General features: G+C 36.8%; 1 protein-coding gene across 4 annotated transcripts in view; it reads right to left on the reverse strand.

The window, feature by feature from the left end:
- ADK (adenosine kinase) overlaps positions 1–17,495 on the reverse strand; it is a 560,128-nt gene that overhangs the window by 93,933 nt on the left and 448,700 nt on the right. For 2 of the 4 annotated variants that reach the window (XM_004049615.4, XM_004049614.4), the window contains exon 9: positions 14,496–14,610. The exons of the other annotated variants lie outside the window; for them this stretch is intronic. In XM_004049615.4, coding sequence (XP_004049663.2) covers positions 14,496–14,610 — 115 coding nt within the window. The remainder of the gene's footprint in view (positions 1–14,495; positions 14,611–17,495) is intronic. 4 annotated transcript variants of the gene reach the window in all.

Raw genomic sequence — 17,495 nt, forward strand, 5'->3', positions numbered from 1 at the left:
TTAAAAATATATAAACATATAGATACAGAAATAAATATAGATGAGTGAGTATACATAGGTTATTATACATACACATATTGCCAAGTTCTGTTTGCTAAGAGGGCCTAGAAGCAAAGACACTCAAGGAACAAAGAGCATATCTAGAGCACAGTTACAGGTTTCTAAAAACCATTCTTCAATAAAGGGAACCAGGGTTCCTTGGAGAAATAGTTGATTACAGAACTGAAGTGGAGAAAATACAACGTGAGCCCGGGGGATCTTATGTTGTCAAAAAGTAAGAAAGTGCACAAAAATGGATGGAGATAGAGCAGACAAAAGTCAACATACTGAGTGGTTCCATTTCAAAAACAGGCAAAGCTAACTGTCAGTAGTAGAAGCTAAGACAATGGTTACCTTCAGTGGGGATAAAGATTAGGAGGGGGCACAAGGAGAAGCTTCTTAAGCGCTATAAGTATTGTATTTCCTGATCTGGTTATAGCTACACAGGTCCATCCACTTAATGAAAAGTTGTATCAATTTTGTATGCACATTATACTTCAATACAAACTGTACAAGGTGGTCTATAGTCTGTGGTGGTTGTTACATGTTATTTAGTAACATATTTGTGGATTTTACTATATGTAATCTATATCTCAACAAATCTGACTTAAACATCCCTCCAGAAATCAGTGCTATAATAGGGCTTATATCTGCTTAGGATAGGTTGCCTCTTATTTTGCCTTCTAGCAGGATCCTTTTCAATAAAAAGGTGGGAGTTGAAAGAAGTCTCATTTCTTCAGGCTTGAGATCACTGAACTAAATGAACCACATCCCAAAGATATTACTTTGTCAAAAATGTGACAGGTCCACATGTTATTCTAAATTATTTTTGACCAATTAATTAAAGGAGTTTATCTTTTGTGATTACAATAATCTAAAAATGGAACATGAGCTAATAACTTAGTAACTTACATTCATAGGTGAGAAATATATTTTCTCTAAGATCTTACCTGGTAAGAACTTTTTTCTATGAATGCCATACAAGACATTTTAAAAGAATGCCACTTAGTTTATTCTATCTTTACCATCACCAATCTATGCCAACAAGATTATCATTTAAAATTGATTTGGCTGTAGTAGAGACATTTTCAAAATGATTTATATTAATATTTTGAGTTGGGATCATGTGCTGACATTATTCTTCCAATGCTGAGATTGTTTTCCTTTAGAGTTTGCATTTTCTAACGCACATTTTCTGAACTTTACGTCTACCAGAATTGCAAATCACACTGACCTTTTCTTACAGAGTAATGGGCAGCATTGAGTGTTTTCATAGAACATGAAAACTTAACTAGCAGATGAGGTAACACGTTTCTTTAAGGACTCAGGAACATGAAGACAAGTAACGTCAATAACCCCATTTACTTAAAATAAAACGACAAAGGGCACTGGGATATAACTATGTTAAATTATAAGCACCTCAAAAGTAGGAGACTATTTAAAGTAAACTGTAGATTGCCTGTAAGTGTGGATGGATTTTGAAAGATCGAAAAAAGAAGCATTTCCCAAGGCCTGAGTTATTGAAGAACTAGACCCTTAGCTGTTAAAAAGTTCTGTTTTCGTTTTTCCAGCGGATCACGGAACTTGCAGCATTATTAAATCACCTAATCCAGTGATTCTCAAAGTGACAGGTGGAGGATAGACAGCATTGCTATATCACCAAAGGGAACATTTTCAACCATACATAATCCTACACTCCCCTTGCCCCAGACTGTACTGCCCGCATTCTCAAACATCTCCTTGAAGTTGTATTTTCTAATACTCCTCACAGGGTTGTATCAGAATGAAAGAAAGGTGCTTTTAAGAAGGCAGGGTAGCTGAATAGCCAAAGCAATCCTAAGCAAAAAACGAAGCCAGAGGCATCACATTACCTGACTTCAAACTATACTACTAGGGTATAGTAACCAAAATAGCATGGTATTGGCACAAAAATAGACACATAGATCAATGGAACAAAATAGAGAACCCAGAGGTAAACCCATAAACCTACAGCCAACTGATCTTAAACAAAGTCAACAAAAATAAACAGTGATGAAAGGACACTCAATAAATGATATTGGGAAAACTGGCTAGCCATATGCAGAATAATGAAATTGGACCCCTACCTCTCACCATATACAAAAATTAACTCAAGATAGATTAAAGACTTACACATAAAACCTCAAACTATAAAAATCCTAGAAAAAACCTAGGAGAAACTATTCTGCACATAGGCCTAGTCAAAGAATTTATGACTAAGACCTCAAAAGCAAATGCAACAAAAATAAAAATTGACCATTGTAACTTAACTAAAGAGTTTCTGCACAACAAAAGTAACTATCAACAAAATAAACAGACAGCCTACAGAATAGGAGAAAATATTTGCTAACTATGCAACCAATAAAGGACTAATATCCAGAATCTATAAGGAACCTAAACAAATTAACAAGAAAAACCCAAATTACTCCATTAAAAAGTAGCCAAGGGACATGAACAAATGCTTCTCAAAATAAGACATACAGCTGGGCATGGTGACTCACATCTGTAATCTCAGCACTTTGGAAGGCTGAGGCAGGAGAACTGCTTGAGCCTCAAGAAGTATCAGACCAGCCTGAGCAACATAGCAAGACCCTTTCTCTATAAAATACAAATAAATCAATAAAATTTTTAAAAATGGGAACATACAAGCAGCCAACAAACATATGAAAAATGTTCCACATCACTAATAATCAGAGAAATGCAAATTAAAACCACAATGAGATATCATAACACTAGTTAGCACAGCTATTATTAAAAAGTAAAAAAATTACACGTTGGCGAGGATACAGAGAAAAGGAAACACATACTGTTGGTGGGAATGTAAGTTAGTTCGGCCCCTGTGGAAAGCAGTTTGGAACTTTCTCAAAGAACTAAAAACAGGATTACCATTCAATCCAACAACCCCACTACTGAGTATCTACCCAAAGTAAAAGAAATTGTTCTATCAAAAAGATACCTGCATTCTTATGTTTATTACAGCACTATTCATAATGGCAAAGTCATGGAATCAACCTAAGTGTCCATGAACAGCAGATTGGATAAAGAAAGTGTGGTACATATACACCATGTAATACTATGCAGCCATAATAAAGAAGGAAATAATGTCCTTTGCAGCAGCATAGATGCAGCCAGAGGACATTATCCAAAGTGAATTAACCCAGAAACAGAAAACCATATGCTCCACAATCTCACTTATAAGTGGGAGGTAAACAATGGGTATACACGGACATAAAGGGGGAGGCAGGAAGTGGGTGGGGGTGAGTTGAAAAACTACCTATTGGGTATTATATTCACTGTTTGGGTGATGGGTTCAATAGAAGCCCAAACCCCAGCCTTATGTAATATATCCATGTAACAACCCTGAAAAAGTATCACACCCTCCCCCAATTCTAAAATTAAAAAAAAAAAAAAAAAAGGTAGGACTGTATTTACCAAAAACTCACTAGGTGATTTTGATGTGATAGCACCAGTCTTCCAGTTGAAAACATCTGACTTAATATATTTTCTCCCTTTGTGAAAAATTACAATTCAAATAAGAATTCTGAGTGTTCAGAAAAGTCTACAATTTAGGCCAGATGTGGTGGCTCACACCCGTAACACTAGCATTTTAGGAGGGAGGCCTAGGAAGGCAGATTACTTGAGCTCAGGAGTTTGAGACTAGCATGGGCAACATGGCAAAATCCAGTCTCCACCAAAGAAAAAATACAAAAAAATTAGCAAGGCAGGGTGGTAGGCACCTGTAGTCCCGGCTACTTAGGAGGCTGGGAAGGGAGGATCGCTTGAGCCCGGTTGAGGTTGCAGTGAGCCATGATTGTGTCATTGTACTCCAGCTTGGGCGACAGAGCGAGGCCTGGTCTTAAAACAAACGAAACAGAAAAATCTACAGTTTATTTTTCAGTGGACCTATTTAATTGGAAACACATTATTTCCAATTCAGAACAAAAGTTGTATTGCTTTCTCCAATTTTTGGTGATTTATTTAGTATAGAAACTTGGGGAAGTTTAAACTTTCTATAAAGCACTATATATGTATTTACATACATATATATATTTACTTTTTTACTACCATGCTTAATATATAATAAGGTTTTATTGTATGAAGATCTCATTAGTAGTTGCTCTCCAACAGGTAAAGAACACTGTTAGTTTTTCCAGTTTATAAACACAGAAATGATTTTCTTCACCTTACTGCCATGTTATTCAACAGATTCATTCAACATTTATAAAGAGGATCAAAATGGACAGTCATCTTTTCTGCCTTCACCCCCAGCATCTTACTCTTTAGGTTATGTTTAATTTTTTTTAAATTGAAAAATATGCTTAAAAAATAAAAATATACATAAAACGTAACATTTTAAGCATTGTTGAATATACAGCTCAGTGCCATTGTACATTCATATTATTGTGCAATTATCACTACCCATCTTTACAACTTTTTCATCCTGCAAAACTGAAACTTTTTACCCATTAAACAATAACTTCCCATTCAGCCCTCCCCCAGCCCCTGGCTAACATCATTCTACTTTGTCTATAAAGCTAACTACTCTAGGTATGTCACATAAATGGAATCACACAGTAATCATCCCATTGTGACTGGCTTATTTCACTTAGCATAATGTCTTCGAGGTTCATCCATGTTGTAGTGCGTGTTAGGATTTCCTTCTTTTTTAAAGCTGAATAATATTCCTTTGTATGTATATATCACATTTTATTTATCTGTTCATCTGTTGATGGACACTTGGATTGCTTCTACCTTTTGGTTATTGTGAATAATGCTGCTATGAAGATGGGTGGACATATATCTGTTTAGGTTCCTGCTTCAATTATTTTGGACATATACTCAGCTGTGGAATTGCCCAGCCTGTTACTCTTAATATTCGTCAGTGCCCAGCACTCCCTTGAAAATTTTTTTGAAACTCAATTAACCTGCAAGGACTGAAACAATGATTGGTATGTGACAGAACCTCTAGGGTAGATGGAAACTCAATCTGAAAGAGGTATGACCCATAAAACAGGGTGAGCGGAAAATACTTTAGATTTACAGGCAATTTAAAGAATTAAATTTATAAAATAAGAGAAAGTAGTTTATATATATCATATCTCAAAAGGAGATAGGTCTGTAGAATAAAACTCCAAGGAAACATTTTGATACATTATTGCTAAGTACTGCAAACTTAACAGTGCGATCATTTAAAAATAGGTTTGGGTGGCTGGCAAGATGGCTGAATAGGAACAGCTCCGGTCTGCACCTCCCAGCGAGATCAACGCAGAAGGCGGGTAATTTCTACATTTCCAACTGAGAGTCCTGGCTCATCTCATTGGGACTGATTAGACAGTGGGTGCAGCCCACAAAGGGCGAGCGGAAGCAGGGTGGGGCGTCACCTTACCGGGGAAGTGCAAGTGGTCGAGAACTCCCTCCCCTAGTCAAGGGAAGCCATGAGGAACTGTGCCATGAGAAATGGTGCACTCCAGCCCAGATAACTACACTTTTCCCATGGTCTTCAGAACTCGCAGACCAGGAGATTTCTTCGGGTGCCTACACCACCAGGGCCCTGGGTTTCAAGCACAAAGCTGGGCTGCTGTTTGGGCAGACACCAAGCTAGCTGCAGGAGTTTTTGTTCATACCACAGTGGCATGTGGAATGCCAGCGAGACAGAACAGTTCACTCCCCTGGAAAGGGGGATAAAGCCAGGGAACCAAGTGGTCTAGCTCAGCGGATCCTGCCCCGACGGAGCCCAGCAAGCTAAGATCTACTGGCTTGAAATTCTCGCTGCCAGCACAGCAGACTGAAGTCGACCTGGGATGCTCAAGCTTGGTGGGGGGAGGGGCGACTGCCATTACTGAGGCTTGAGTAGGCGGTTTTCCCCTAACAGTGTAAACAAAGATGCAAACAAAGTTCGCAAAAAAAGTTTGAACTGGGTGGAGCCCACTGCAGCTTGGAAAAGCCACTGTAGCCAGACCGCCTCTCTAGATTCCTCCTCTCTGGGCAGGGCATCTCTGAAAGAAAGGCAGCAGCCCCAGTCAGGGGCTTATAGATAAAACTCCCATCTCTCTGGGACAGAGCACCTGGGGGAAGGAACAGCTGTGGGCACAGCTTCGGCAGACTTAAACTTTCCTGCCTACCAGCTCTGAAGAGAGCAGCAAATCTCCCAGCACAGTGCTTGAGCTCTCCTAACAGACAGATTGCCTCTGGGTCCCTGACCCCCATGCCTCCTGACTGGGAGATGCCTCCCAGCAAGGGTCGACAGACCCCTCATATAGGAGAGCTCCAGCTGGCATCTGGCGGGTGCTCCTCTGGGACAAAGCTTCCAGAGGAAGGAACAGGCAGTAATCTTTGCTGTTCTGCAGCCTCTGCTGGTGATACCCAGGCAAACAGGGTCTGGAGTGGACCTCCAGAAAACTCCAGCAGACCTGCAGCAGAGGCGTCTGGTAGAAGGAAAACTAACAAACAGAAAGGAATAGCACCAACATCAACAAAAAGGATGTCCACACAAAAACCCCATCCGAAGGTCACCAGCATCAAAGACCAAAGGTAGATAAATCCACGAAGATAAGGAAAAACCAGTGCAAAAAGGCTGAAAATTCCAAAAACCAGAATGCCTCTTCTCCTCCAAAGGATCACAACTCCTCACCAGCAAGGGAACAAAACTGCACAGAGAACTAGTTTGACAAATTGACAGAAGTAGGCTTCAGAAGGTGGGTAATAACAAATTCTGCCGAGCTAAAGGACCATGTTCTAACCCAATGCAAGGAAGCTAAGAACCTTGAAAAAAGGTTAGAGGAATTGCTAACTAGAATAACCAGTTTAGAGAAGAACATAAATGACCTGATGGAGCTGAAAAACACAGAACGAACACTTCGTGAAGCATACACAAGTATAATAACCAAATTGATCAAGCAGAAGAAAGGATATCAGAGATTGAAGATCAACTTAATGAAATAAAGCATCAAGACAAGATTAGAGAAAAAAGAATGGAAAGGAACTAACAAACCTCCAAGAAATATGGGACTATATGAAAAGACCAAACCTACATTTGATTGGTGTACCTGAAAGTGATGGGGAGAATGGAACCAAGTTGGAAAACACTCTTCAGAATATTATCCAAGAGAGCTTCCCCAATCTAGCAAGACAGGCCAACATTCAAATTCAGGAAATACAGAGAACACCACAAAGATACTCCTTGAGAAGAGCAACCCCAAAACACATAATTGTCAGATTCACCAAGGTTGAAATGAAGGAAAAAGTATTAAGGGCAGCCAGAGAGAAAGGTCGGGTTACCCACAAAGGGAAGCCCATCAGACTAACAGCTGATCTCTCTGCAGAAACCCTATAAGCCAGAAGAGAGTGAGGGCCAACATTCAACATTCTTAAAGAAAAGAATTTTCAACCCGGAATTTCATATCCAGCCAAACTAAGCTTCATAAGCAAAGGAGAAATAAAATCCTTTAAAGACAAGCAAATGCTGAGAGATTTTGTCACCACCAGGCCTGCCTTACAAGAGCTCCTGAAGGAAGCACTAAATATGGAAAGGAAAAACTGGTACCAGCCACTGCAAAAACATACCAAATTGTAAAGACCATCAAGACTATGAAGAAACCACATCAACTAACGGGCAAAATAACCAGCTAGCATCATAATGACAGAATCAAATTCATGCATAATATATTAACCTTAAAGGTAAATGGGCTAAATGCCCCAATTGAAAAACACAGACTGGAGAATTGGATAAAGAGTCAAGGCCCATTGGTGTGCTATATTCAGGAGACTCATCTCATGTGCAAAGACACACGTAGGTTCAAAATAAAGGGATGGAGGAATATTTACAAAGCAAGTGGAAAGCAAAAAAAAAAAAAAAAAAAAAAGCAGGGGTTGTAATCCTAGTCTCCGATAAAACAGACTTTAAACCAACAAAGATCAAAAAAGACAAAGAAGGGCATTACATAATGGTAAAGGGATCAATTCAACAAGAAAAGCTAACTATCCTAAATATATATGCACCCAATACAGGAGCACCCAGATTCATAAAGCAAGTTCTTAGAGACCTACAAAGAGATCTAGACTCCCACACAATAATAGTGGGAGATTTTAACACCCCACTGTCAATATTAGATCAACGAGACCAAAAATTAACAACGATATTCAGGACTTGAACTCAGCTCTGGCCAAGCAGACCTAATAGACATCTACAGAACTCTCCACCCCAAATCAACAGAATATACATTCTTCTCAGCACCACATCACGCTTATTCTAAAATTGACCACATAATTGGAAGTAAAACACTCTTCAGCACATGCAAAATAATGGAAATCATAACAAACAGTCTCTCAGACCACAGTGCAATCACATTAGAACTCAGGACTAAGAAACTCACTCATAACCACACAACTGCATGGAAACTGAACAATCTGCTCCTGAATGAACTACTGGGTAAATAATGAAATTAAGGCAGAAATAAATACGTTCTTTAAAACCAGTGAGAACAGAGACCCAACGAATCTCTGGGACACAGCTAAAGCAGTGTTAAGAAGGACATTTATAGCACTAAATGCCCACAGGAGAAAGCGGGAAAGATCTAAAATCGACATCCTAACATCACAATTAAAAGAACTAGAGAAGCAAGAGCAAACACATTCAAAAGCTAGCAGAAGGCAAGAAATAACTAAGATCAGAGCAGAAGTGAAGGAGTTAGACACAAAAAACCCTTCCAAAAATCAATGAATCCAGGAGCTGGTTTTTTGCAAAGATTAACAAAATAGATAGACTGCTAGCTAGACTAATAAAGAAGAAAAGAGAGAAGAATCAAATAGACACAATAAAAAATGATAAAGGGGAGATCACCACTGATCCCACAGAAATATAAACTACCTTCAGTGGATACTATAAACATCTCTACGCAAATAAACTAGAAAATCTAGAAGAAATGGATACATTACTGGACACATACACCCTCCCAAGACTAAACCAGGAAGAAGTTGAATCCCTAAATAGACCAATAACAAGTTCTGAAATTGAGGCAGTAATTAATAGCCTATCAACCAAAAAAAGCCCAGGAGCAGACGGATTCACAACTGAATTCTATCAGAGGTACAAAGAGGAGCTGGTACTATTCCTTCTGAAACTATTCCAAACAATAGAAAAAGAGGGACTCCTCTCTAATTTATTTTATGAGGCCAGCATCATCCTGACAGCAAAACCTGGCAGAGACAACAAAAAAAGAAAATTTCAGGCCAATATCCCTGATGAACATTGATGCAAAAGTCCTCAATAAAATTCTGGCAAACTGAATCCAGAAGCACATCAAAAAGCTTATCCATCATGATCAAGTCGGCTTCATCCCCGGGATGCAAGGCTGGTTCAACATACGCAAATTAAGAAACGTAATCCATCACATAAACAGAACCAACGACAAAAGCCACATGATTACCTCAATAGATGCAGAAAAGGCGTTCAATAAAATTCAACACCCCATCATGCTAAAAACTCTCAAAAAACTAGGTGTTGATGGAACATATCTTAAAATAATAAGAACTATTTATGACAAACCCACAGCCAATATCACGCTGAATGGGCAAAAGCTGGAAGGATTGCCTTTGAAAACCGGCACAAGACAAGGATGCCCTCTCTCGCCACTCCTATTCAACATAGTATTGGAAGTTCTGACCAGGGCAATCAGGCAAGAGAAAGAAATAAAGGGTATTCAAATAGGCAGAGAGGAAGTCAAATTGTCTCTGTCTGCAGATGACATGACTGTATATTTAGAAAACCCCAGCATCTCAGCCCAAAATCTCCTTAAGCTGATAAGCAACTTCAGCAAAGTCTCAGGATACAAAATCAATGTGCAAAAATCACAAGCATTCCTATACACCAGTAATAGACAAACAGAGAGCCAAATCATGAGTGAACTCTCATTCACAATTGCTACAAAGAGAATAAAATACCTAGGAATACAACTTACAAGGGATGTGAAGGACCTCTTCAAGAACTACAAACCATTGCTCAAGGAAATAAGAGAGGACACAAACAAATGCAAAACCATTCCATGCTCACGGATAGGAAGAATATCGTGAAAATGGTCATACTACCCAAAGTAATTTACAGATTCAATGCTTTCCCCATCAAGCTACCATTGACTTTCTTCACAGAATTAGAGAAAATTAAATTTCATATGGAACCAAAAAAGAGCCCGTATAGCCAAGACGATCCTAAGCAAAAAGAACAAAGCTGGAGGCATCATGATAACCTGACTTCAAACTATACTATAAGGCTACAGTAACCAAAACAGCATGGTACTGGTATGAAAACAGATATATAGATCAATGGAACAGAACAGAGGCCTCAGAAATAATGCCACACATCTACAATGATCTGATCTTTGACAAATCTGACAAAAACAAGCAATGGAGGAAAAGAATCCCTATTTAATAAATGGTGCTGGGAAAACTGACTAGCCACATAGAGAAAACTGAAACTGGACCCCTTCCTTACACCTTATACAAAAATTAACTCAAGATGGATTAAAGACTTAAAACATAAAACATAAAACCATAAAAACCCTAGAAGAAAACCTAGGCAATACCATTCAGGACATAGGCATGGGCAAAGACTTCATGACTAAAACACCAAAAGTAATGGGAACAAAAGTCAAAACTGACAAATGGGATCTAATTAAACTAAAGAGCTTCTGCACAGCAAATGAAACTATCATCAGAGCGAACGGGCAACCTACAGAATGGGAGAAAATTTTTGCAATCTGTCCATCTGACAAAGGGCTAATATCCAGAATCTACAAAGAACTTAAACAAATTTACAAAAAACGAACAAACAACCACATCAAAAAGTGGGCAAAGGATATGAACAGACACTTCTCAAAAGAAGATATTTATGTAGCCAACAAACACATGAAAAAAAGCTCATCATCCCTGGTCATTAGAGAAATGCAAATCAAAACCACAATGAGATACCATCTCATGTCAGTTAGAATGGTGATCATTAAAAAGTCATAAAACAACAAATGCTGGTGAGGATGTGGGGGAACAGGAATGCTTTTACACTGTTGGTGGAAGTGTAAATTAGTTCAACCATTGTGGAAAACAGTGTGGCAATTCCTCAAGGATCTAGAACAGGAAATACCATTTGATCCAGCAATCTCATTACTGGGTATATACCCAAAGGATTATAAATCATTCTACTATAAAGACACATACACACATATGTTTATTGCAGCACTATTCACAATAGCAAAGTCAACCCAAATGCCCATCAATGATAGACTGGCTAAAGAAAATGTGGCACATATACACCATGGAATACTATGCAGTCGTAACAAGGATGAATTCATGTCGTTTGCAGGGACATGGATGAAGCTAGAAACCATCATTCTCAGCAAACTAATACAGGAACAGAAAACCAAACACTGCATGTTCTCACTCATAAGTGGGAGTTGAACAATGAGAACACACGGACACAAGGAGGGCAACATCACACACCAGGGCCTGTCGGCGGGTGGGGGAGCTCAGGGAGGGATAGCGTTAGGAGAAATGCCTAATGTAGATGATGGGTTGATAGGTGCAGGAAACCACCATGGCATGTATATACTTATGTAACAAACATGCACATTCTGGACATGTATCCCAGAACTTAAAGTATCATTAAAAAAAAAATAGGTTTAAGGCACAATGATTCCTAATTAGTCTTTTAATATGTGTGTTAGCACTGCCTTGTGCCATTCTGGAATGTCACTTATGGTAAATTAAGGGACACTTTCCCTCCCTATCTTCCATTAGTATTTTAATGCTAGGAGGTGGGAAAAAGCTGATCCATATTCAAGAGGAAAGGAGGGAAAACAATAACAAATTGGCATCTCTTTTGTGAATTGCCCCACAGGCCAAGCATTTTTATGTTCTTAATCATTATTAAATGGCTTAACATGACACCCAGAGCCTGGCGAATGACTGCATCCTGACATGAGAACGAATTACAAATGAAATGAAAGATCAAGCCGTATTAGAGGACTGCCTCTGGGAAATGAAAATCTTTAATTCTCTTTTATTATTGACATTTATTTGGCTGCAATGAATAACAACATAGCAAAGAGATTCAGCTACGCTTGTGCACTGAATAGCTTATCCCAGGGCTCAAAACTGCATTAACATTTATCATGTTTGCTTTTGTAGCTGACACCACTGAACAGATTCTCTATCCATCTTGTATTTATCATGCATTGCAGATATAGTGCCTCCTCTGATTTAAGTTCATTTTCATATGGTAGGAACAGCAAAGATTAGCCAGTGTCTTTCCTCAAATAAATTCCAGCTTGTAAGCATTCCTAAGAATGGCTTAATAGATTTAATAAAGAATAAAATGAGTTCACAAGGAAATACAGTCACAGGATGGGGAGGTTAATTTTCAATTTTGGGAAAACTGCAAATTCACAATAAGGAAGACACTTGTACAGTATGTATATCTAGAATATACAAAGACTTAAAATGAATGTCTCCACAAAGAGCAACCAAAGAATATTTTGTAAATCTGAAGGTAGTACAACAATTCCTATAAGAAGCCTGTATGTTTTTCACTTTTCTAAACTGTCCACTGCTAAGACAGGAATAATCCTTATACTATAGGAAGAAAGCAATTCAGATAGTTTGTATCAATGCAGGGATATCTTTTCATGGTTTCTTTTCTCTCTTGTACAAATTAACAAGGTGGTTCTTCTTGCCATCACAATAAAAGATTGCTAGTACTTGTGCCTTTGCTTACTTGATCCTCTTTGCCTCCGTTGCCCTCCATTCTTTCTTTCTTTTTTTTTTTTTTTGGAGACAGGGTCTTGGTCTGTCACCCATGCTGGGGTGCAGTGGAGAGATCATAGCTCAACACAGCCTCGAACTTCTGGGCTCAAGTGATCTTCTTGCATCAGCCTCCCAAGTAGCCAGGACTATGGGCATGTGTCACTACTCTCTCAGCTAATTTTTTTTTTTTTTTTTTTTTTTTTTTTGTAGAGATGAAGTCTTGCTGTTACCAAGGCTGGTCTCCAACTCCTGGGATCAAGCAATCCTCCCACCTTGACTTCCCAAGGTGCTAGGGTTACAGGTGTGAGCCACTGTGCCCACTTGTCCTCCTTTCTTTTAATCCTTCCTAGAATTTAAGGATTAGCAAGGATATCAATGTATCTTGGGAAAGCCACTCAACATCTCTGAATCTTGTTTGAAATTTTTTTAAAAAAACTTTTCTTTCTTTTTTTAAAGTTTTAATTATGGATAATTTAAAACAATCCACAAGTGGAGATAATAGCATAATGATGCCCCCATATATCCACTGTCTAGCTTCAACAATTAATTCATTACCAGTCTCATTTCATTTATACCCTCACTTTATCTACCACTCACTGAATTACTTTGAAGCAAATACTTTTTGAAACAAATCTCTGAATCTTGCTTTTGACCATTCTGAAATAAGAAAGTTGATCTATATATATCTATGTATCCTATAACATCATGTTATAAACCTCAAATATAAAGAATAAAATTTATTTTAAAAAAGAAAGAAAATATCTTGACAGTAATTTCATCTTTGGCCTGTTTCAGGCTTTATATTTAATTCAACACAAATGTACTTCATATTCACTATAACATCTTTTTTCAAGATTTACTGATCTCCTGAGTCAATACAATCCATATAGTTAGCACCAATAGATAAGAACTATAATTATATTTTACTTTGTACTTATATTTTATGAATATTAATTCCCAGTTAGATCTTTAAGGTTCCTATTTTATATTTCAGTGTTCAGCAGAGTACTGAACAAACACATAGGTAATACTAAATTGCTCCAGTTTACAATAACTAATCAACTGATTGGTTTTAATCTGAATGGTACAGACAGAATTAAAACATTTATATTTTGGTTTTAATAGTGGGTAGCTCCATATTAACACTATTAATCATTTTAATCAATAACATGTTTGCTTACTAGATGAAATTCCTGTTTTATGAGTGCTATAAAATAGATGGTAAAATAAAACAAAAAATGAGATTTTCTTCTTGAAGGAAAAATGGAAAATGTAACTTAGTTCTGGATTTTATTTGTTCATAATTGAGTAAATTTATTTTACTCTAGTGCAGGTATTTTATAAATGAAATGTATTCTTTTTTTCAGGAAAGATATTTCTTGATTGACAAAATCCCCAGGATAACTAAGTAAATAAATTATATCAAAGTGGTTTATTTAACTAAATGTTAATAAACTATCTTCTTGAACATGAAATCTTTTCTACTGAGATACAGGGTAGAAATATTTATTAAAATAAAATATTTTATTTATATATTGTATATGTATATTGTATATATTATAATAGAAAGAATACAGAATTTTTTTTTTTTTTTTTGTAATTGATTAATCTCCATAATACTAGATTCATCACACATTTCCCACATGTACCTGTAGCCATTATAGTGTCATCTCTCCCTTGGGTGAAGATCACGATTCGCTGCCTCTTTGAGTTCATCTTTGGCAGGGCTTGTGTCTTTTTGGCTATCTCTTTAATGTCTTTAGTCTATTAATAGAAGGAAGGAAAAAATTCTCATGACCAATAAAATAAAACAAAACTTTATTAGTAGATTAACAATTTAGCTTCTATTGATCAAAATAAGAGACCTGCATATCTATTAAGAGACATTAAAAATTTCTTTAACCATATACAAAAGTAAATAGAATAGCACAGTGACTTCCAAGGAACCCATCAATGATCTACACAAATTTAAAATGTATGATGAATCTTATTTCACCTATATCCTCATCCACTTGCTTTTCAAATTATTCTAAAGTAAACTCCAAGAACTATACATAATTTTATCTATAAATGTTTTAGTATATATCTTTGAAAGGTAATGATAAACATAACCACAAAACTATTATCATACTTCAAAAATTATTAACAATGACTAAGTATCAGCAAATATCCAGGCAGTTTTCAAATTCCCAATTAAAGAGAGGTTTTTATAAAGAGGAAAATTTAATTATTTTAGAGGTTTACAGAACATAATTATGCTGACTTTGGAAAAAATACAGTTCTTATAATGTCAATTTTTCAAACGACTGATGTGAGAGAAAGAAATGCTAATCCTTTCCTACAAAGACTTAATTTTCTTTAAAAAAGATAAAGTTTAAAAAATGACAAACTAATTGTCAAACTCTGATGCTGTTTTTCACACCACATAGGCCATAAAGTTTTACTGAAATCTTTATTGAAGTTTTCTGAAATCTTGAAACCTAACTCTTGAGCTAAAGGCAGAGGTTTTAGAATCATCTTTTCAACCATTTTGGATAATTTGAAAATCCATGTCTGTATTCAGTGGGCTTTTAAAACTGTCCATAGTTTTGGGCTTTGCTAACAAAACTAGTTTATTCTATCACTATGCAAAGTTTCAAATAGTTATAGAGAAAGAAACACCTATCAGAGGGGAAATATAGCTGAGTGGCATAAATAAAGTATATATAAGAGAACAAATAGAATATATGAGAGAGAACATTTAGGCAAGCAAAGCAGACAAGTCACAATGGTTTGCAATCGTTACAAACATCACCAGAAACTGGCATTTTTAAAGGGATGACAATTTGTGGTGAAATATTTTTATATTGTTTGTTCACTCAATATTTAATAAATTCCAGATAATATATGAAGCTAAGCTTCTAATATACCTAACAGGATGACTTCTAGAGGACAGTTGTTTCTGAAAAGAATAGCCATTTGTAGTAGGACAGTGCTGCTGACTTCAAACATGCTGACTATTTTGCTTTCGGTTGCTTATTTTAGAACAGAACTAAGTCTGAACTCTGATAAGATGAGAAGAAATTCCCTCAGTTTCAGGAGACAGACTTTTAGAAATGACTAGTAACAGCTGAAAGGACCAAAAAATGCCATGTAATGTCTTCACTCACCTAAATAAGTGTACACATAATAATTAAAATGACTCATGTATATTTTGGCAATTTCCTTAGCATAAATATATTTTAATACTATAGGATTTTTGCTTGTGATTAAGTACAGCTCATATTTAATAAAGATAAGAGACAAACACATTCACTTTATCATCTTGAAAGCAGAATCTTACGAATGTACTAGATGTTCTTTAAAAGAAAGTCTTTCTTCAAGGTGATATAAGGAATAAATTAAGAATAAGATTCTGGCTGGTTATAGTGGCTCACGCCTGTAATCCCAGCACTTTGGGAGGCCAAGGAGGGCAGATCACGAGGTCGAGAGATGAAGACCATCCTGGCTAACATGGTGAAATCCCGTCTCTACTAAAAATACAAAAATTAGTTGGGCATGGTGGCACGTGTCTGTAGTCCTAGCTACTTGGGAGGGCTGAGGCAGGAGAATCGCTTGAACCCAGGAGGCGGAGGTTGCAGTGTGCAGAGATCATGCCACTGCACTGCAGCCTGGTGACAGAGCAAGACGCCATCTCAAAAAAAAAAAAAAAAAAAAAAAGAATAAGATTCCATGGTTGCTTTCTACCAACCCTGTGAGAAGATATATCTTGTTGAGAGCTTTGGTAATTTAATCAAAGAAACGTTTCTTATGTCTCAAATTAAACCTCATAAAATGGCAATTAAAGGACAAAATAAACTTTCCAAGTACAAAACATAATTCTTCCCAGATGTATGTAAAACTTTATTTCTCCTTCTACAGTAATTCCTCTCCTCTGTCCCCAATAGGTTCTTCTCCCTTACACTTAAGCTCACACATCTTAACAAACAATGAAATTACAAGGACTTTTAGAATATGACAGGCTTGGATTTACTATTTGTATGATTTGGGGCAAGTTAATAAACCTCTCTAAGCTCCATTTCCTCATCTACAAACTAAGAAAATGTTCACATTAAAAGATTTTGAGGGATAAGTATGCTAAGATTAGTGGGCAAAAATTAAAGAAAACAGGATATTTACAGTCTCAAAGTATGTCCCCCTAAGATATTCATTACAAAAGGAAAAATCATAATGTTATAGTAGAGAAAATTGACAGACATCAATTTAAGCCAGATAGATTAGTTTAGTGATGCTAAAATTAGTGGATAAAATAGAATGTTTCCATAGCCCCAAAGTAGTATCTCCTCCAAGATATTTATTAAATACAATGGGAATTACAGAGGATAAACTAGCAAACACCACCTAAACCTAGTGATAAAGGTTTAGCATCACCAGCAATAAGAATCTGTGACACTGTGTACCTCCCTGATATGATGCACCAAGAAAGGAACATCACTTCTGTGGTTTTCCTGCCAAAAATGCCTAATCTCAATGTAATCATGAGAAAACATCAGACAAACTCAAATGGAAGGACATTCTACAAAATGACTGACCAATAATTTTCAAAAGTATAAAGTTCATGAACAACAAGAGTGAGGAACTGTCACAGATTAGAAGAGACTAAGGAGACA

This window comes from Gorilla gorilla, chromosome 8 (genome assembly GCF_029281585.2).
Source record: "Gorilla gorilla gorilla isolate KB3781 chromosome 8, NHGRI_mGorGor1-v2.1_pri, whole genome shotgun sequence".
Taxonomy (NCBI): domain Eukaryota; kingdom Metazoa; phylum Chordata; class Mammalia; order Primates; family Hominidae; genus Gorilla; species Gorilla gorilla.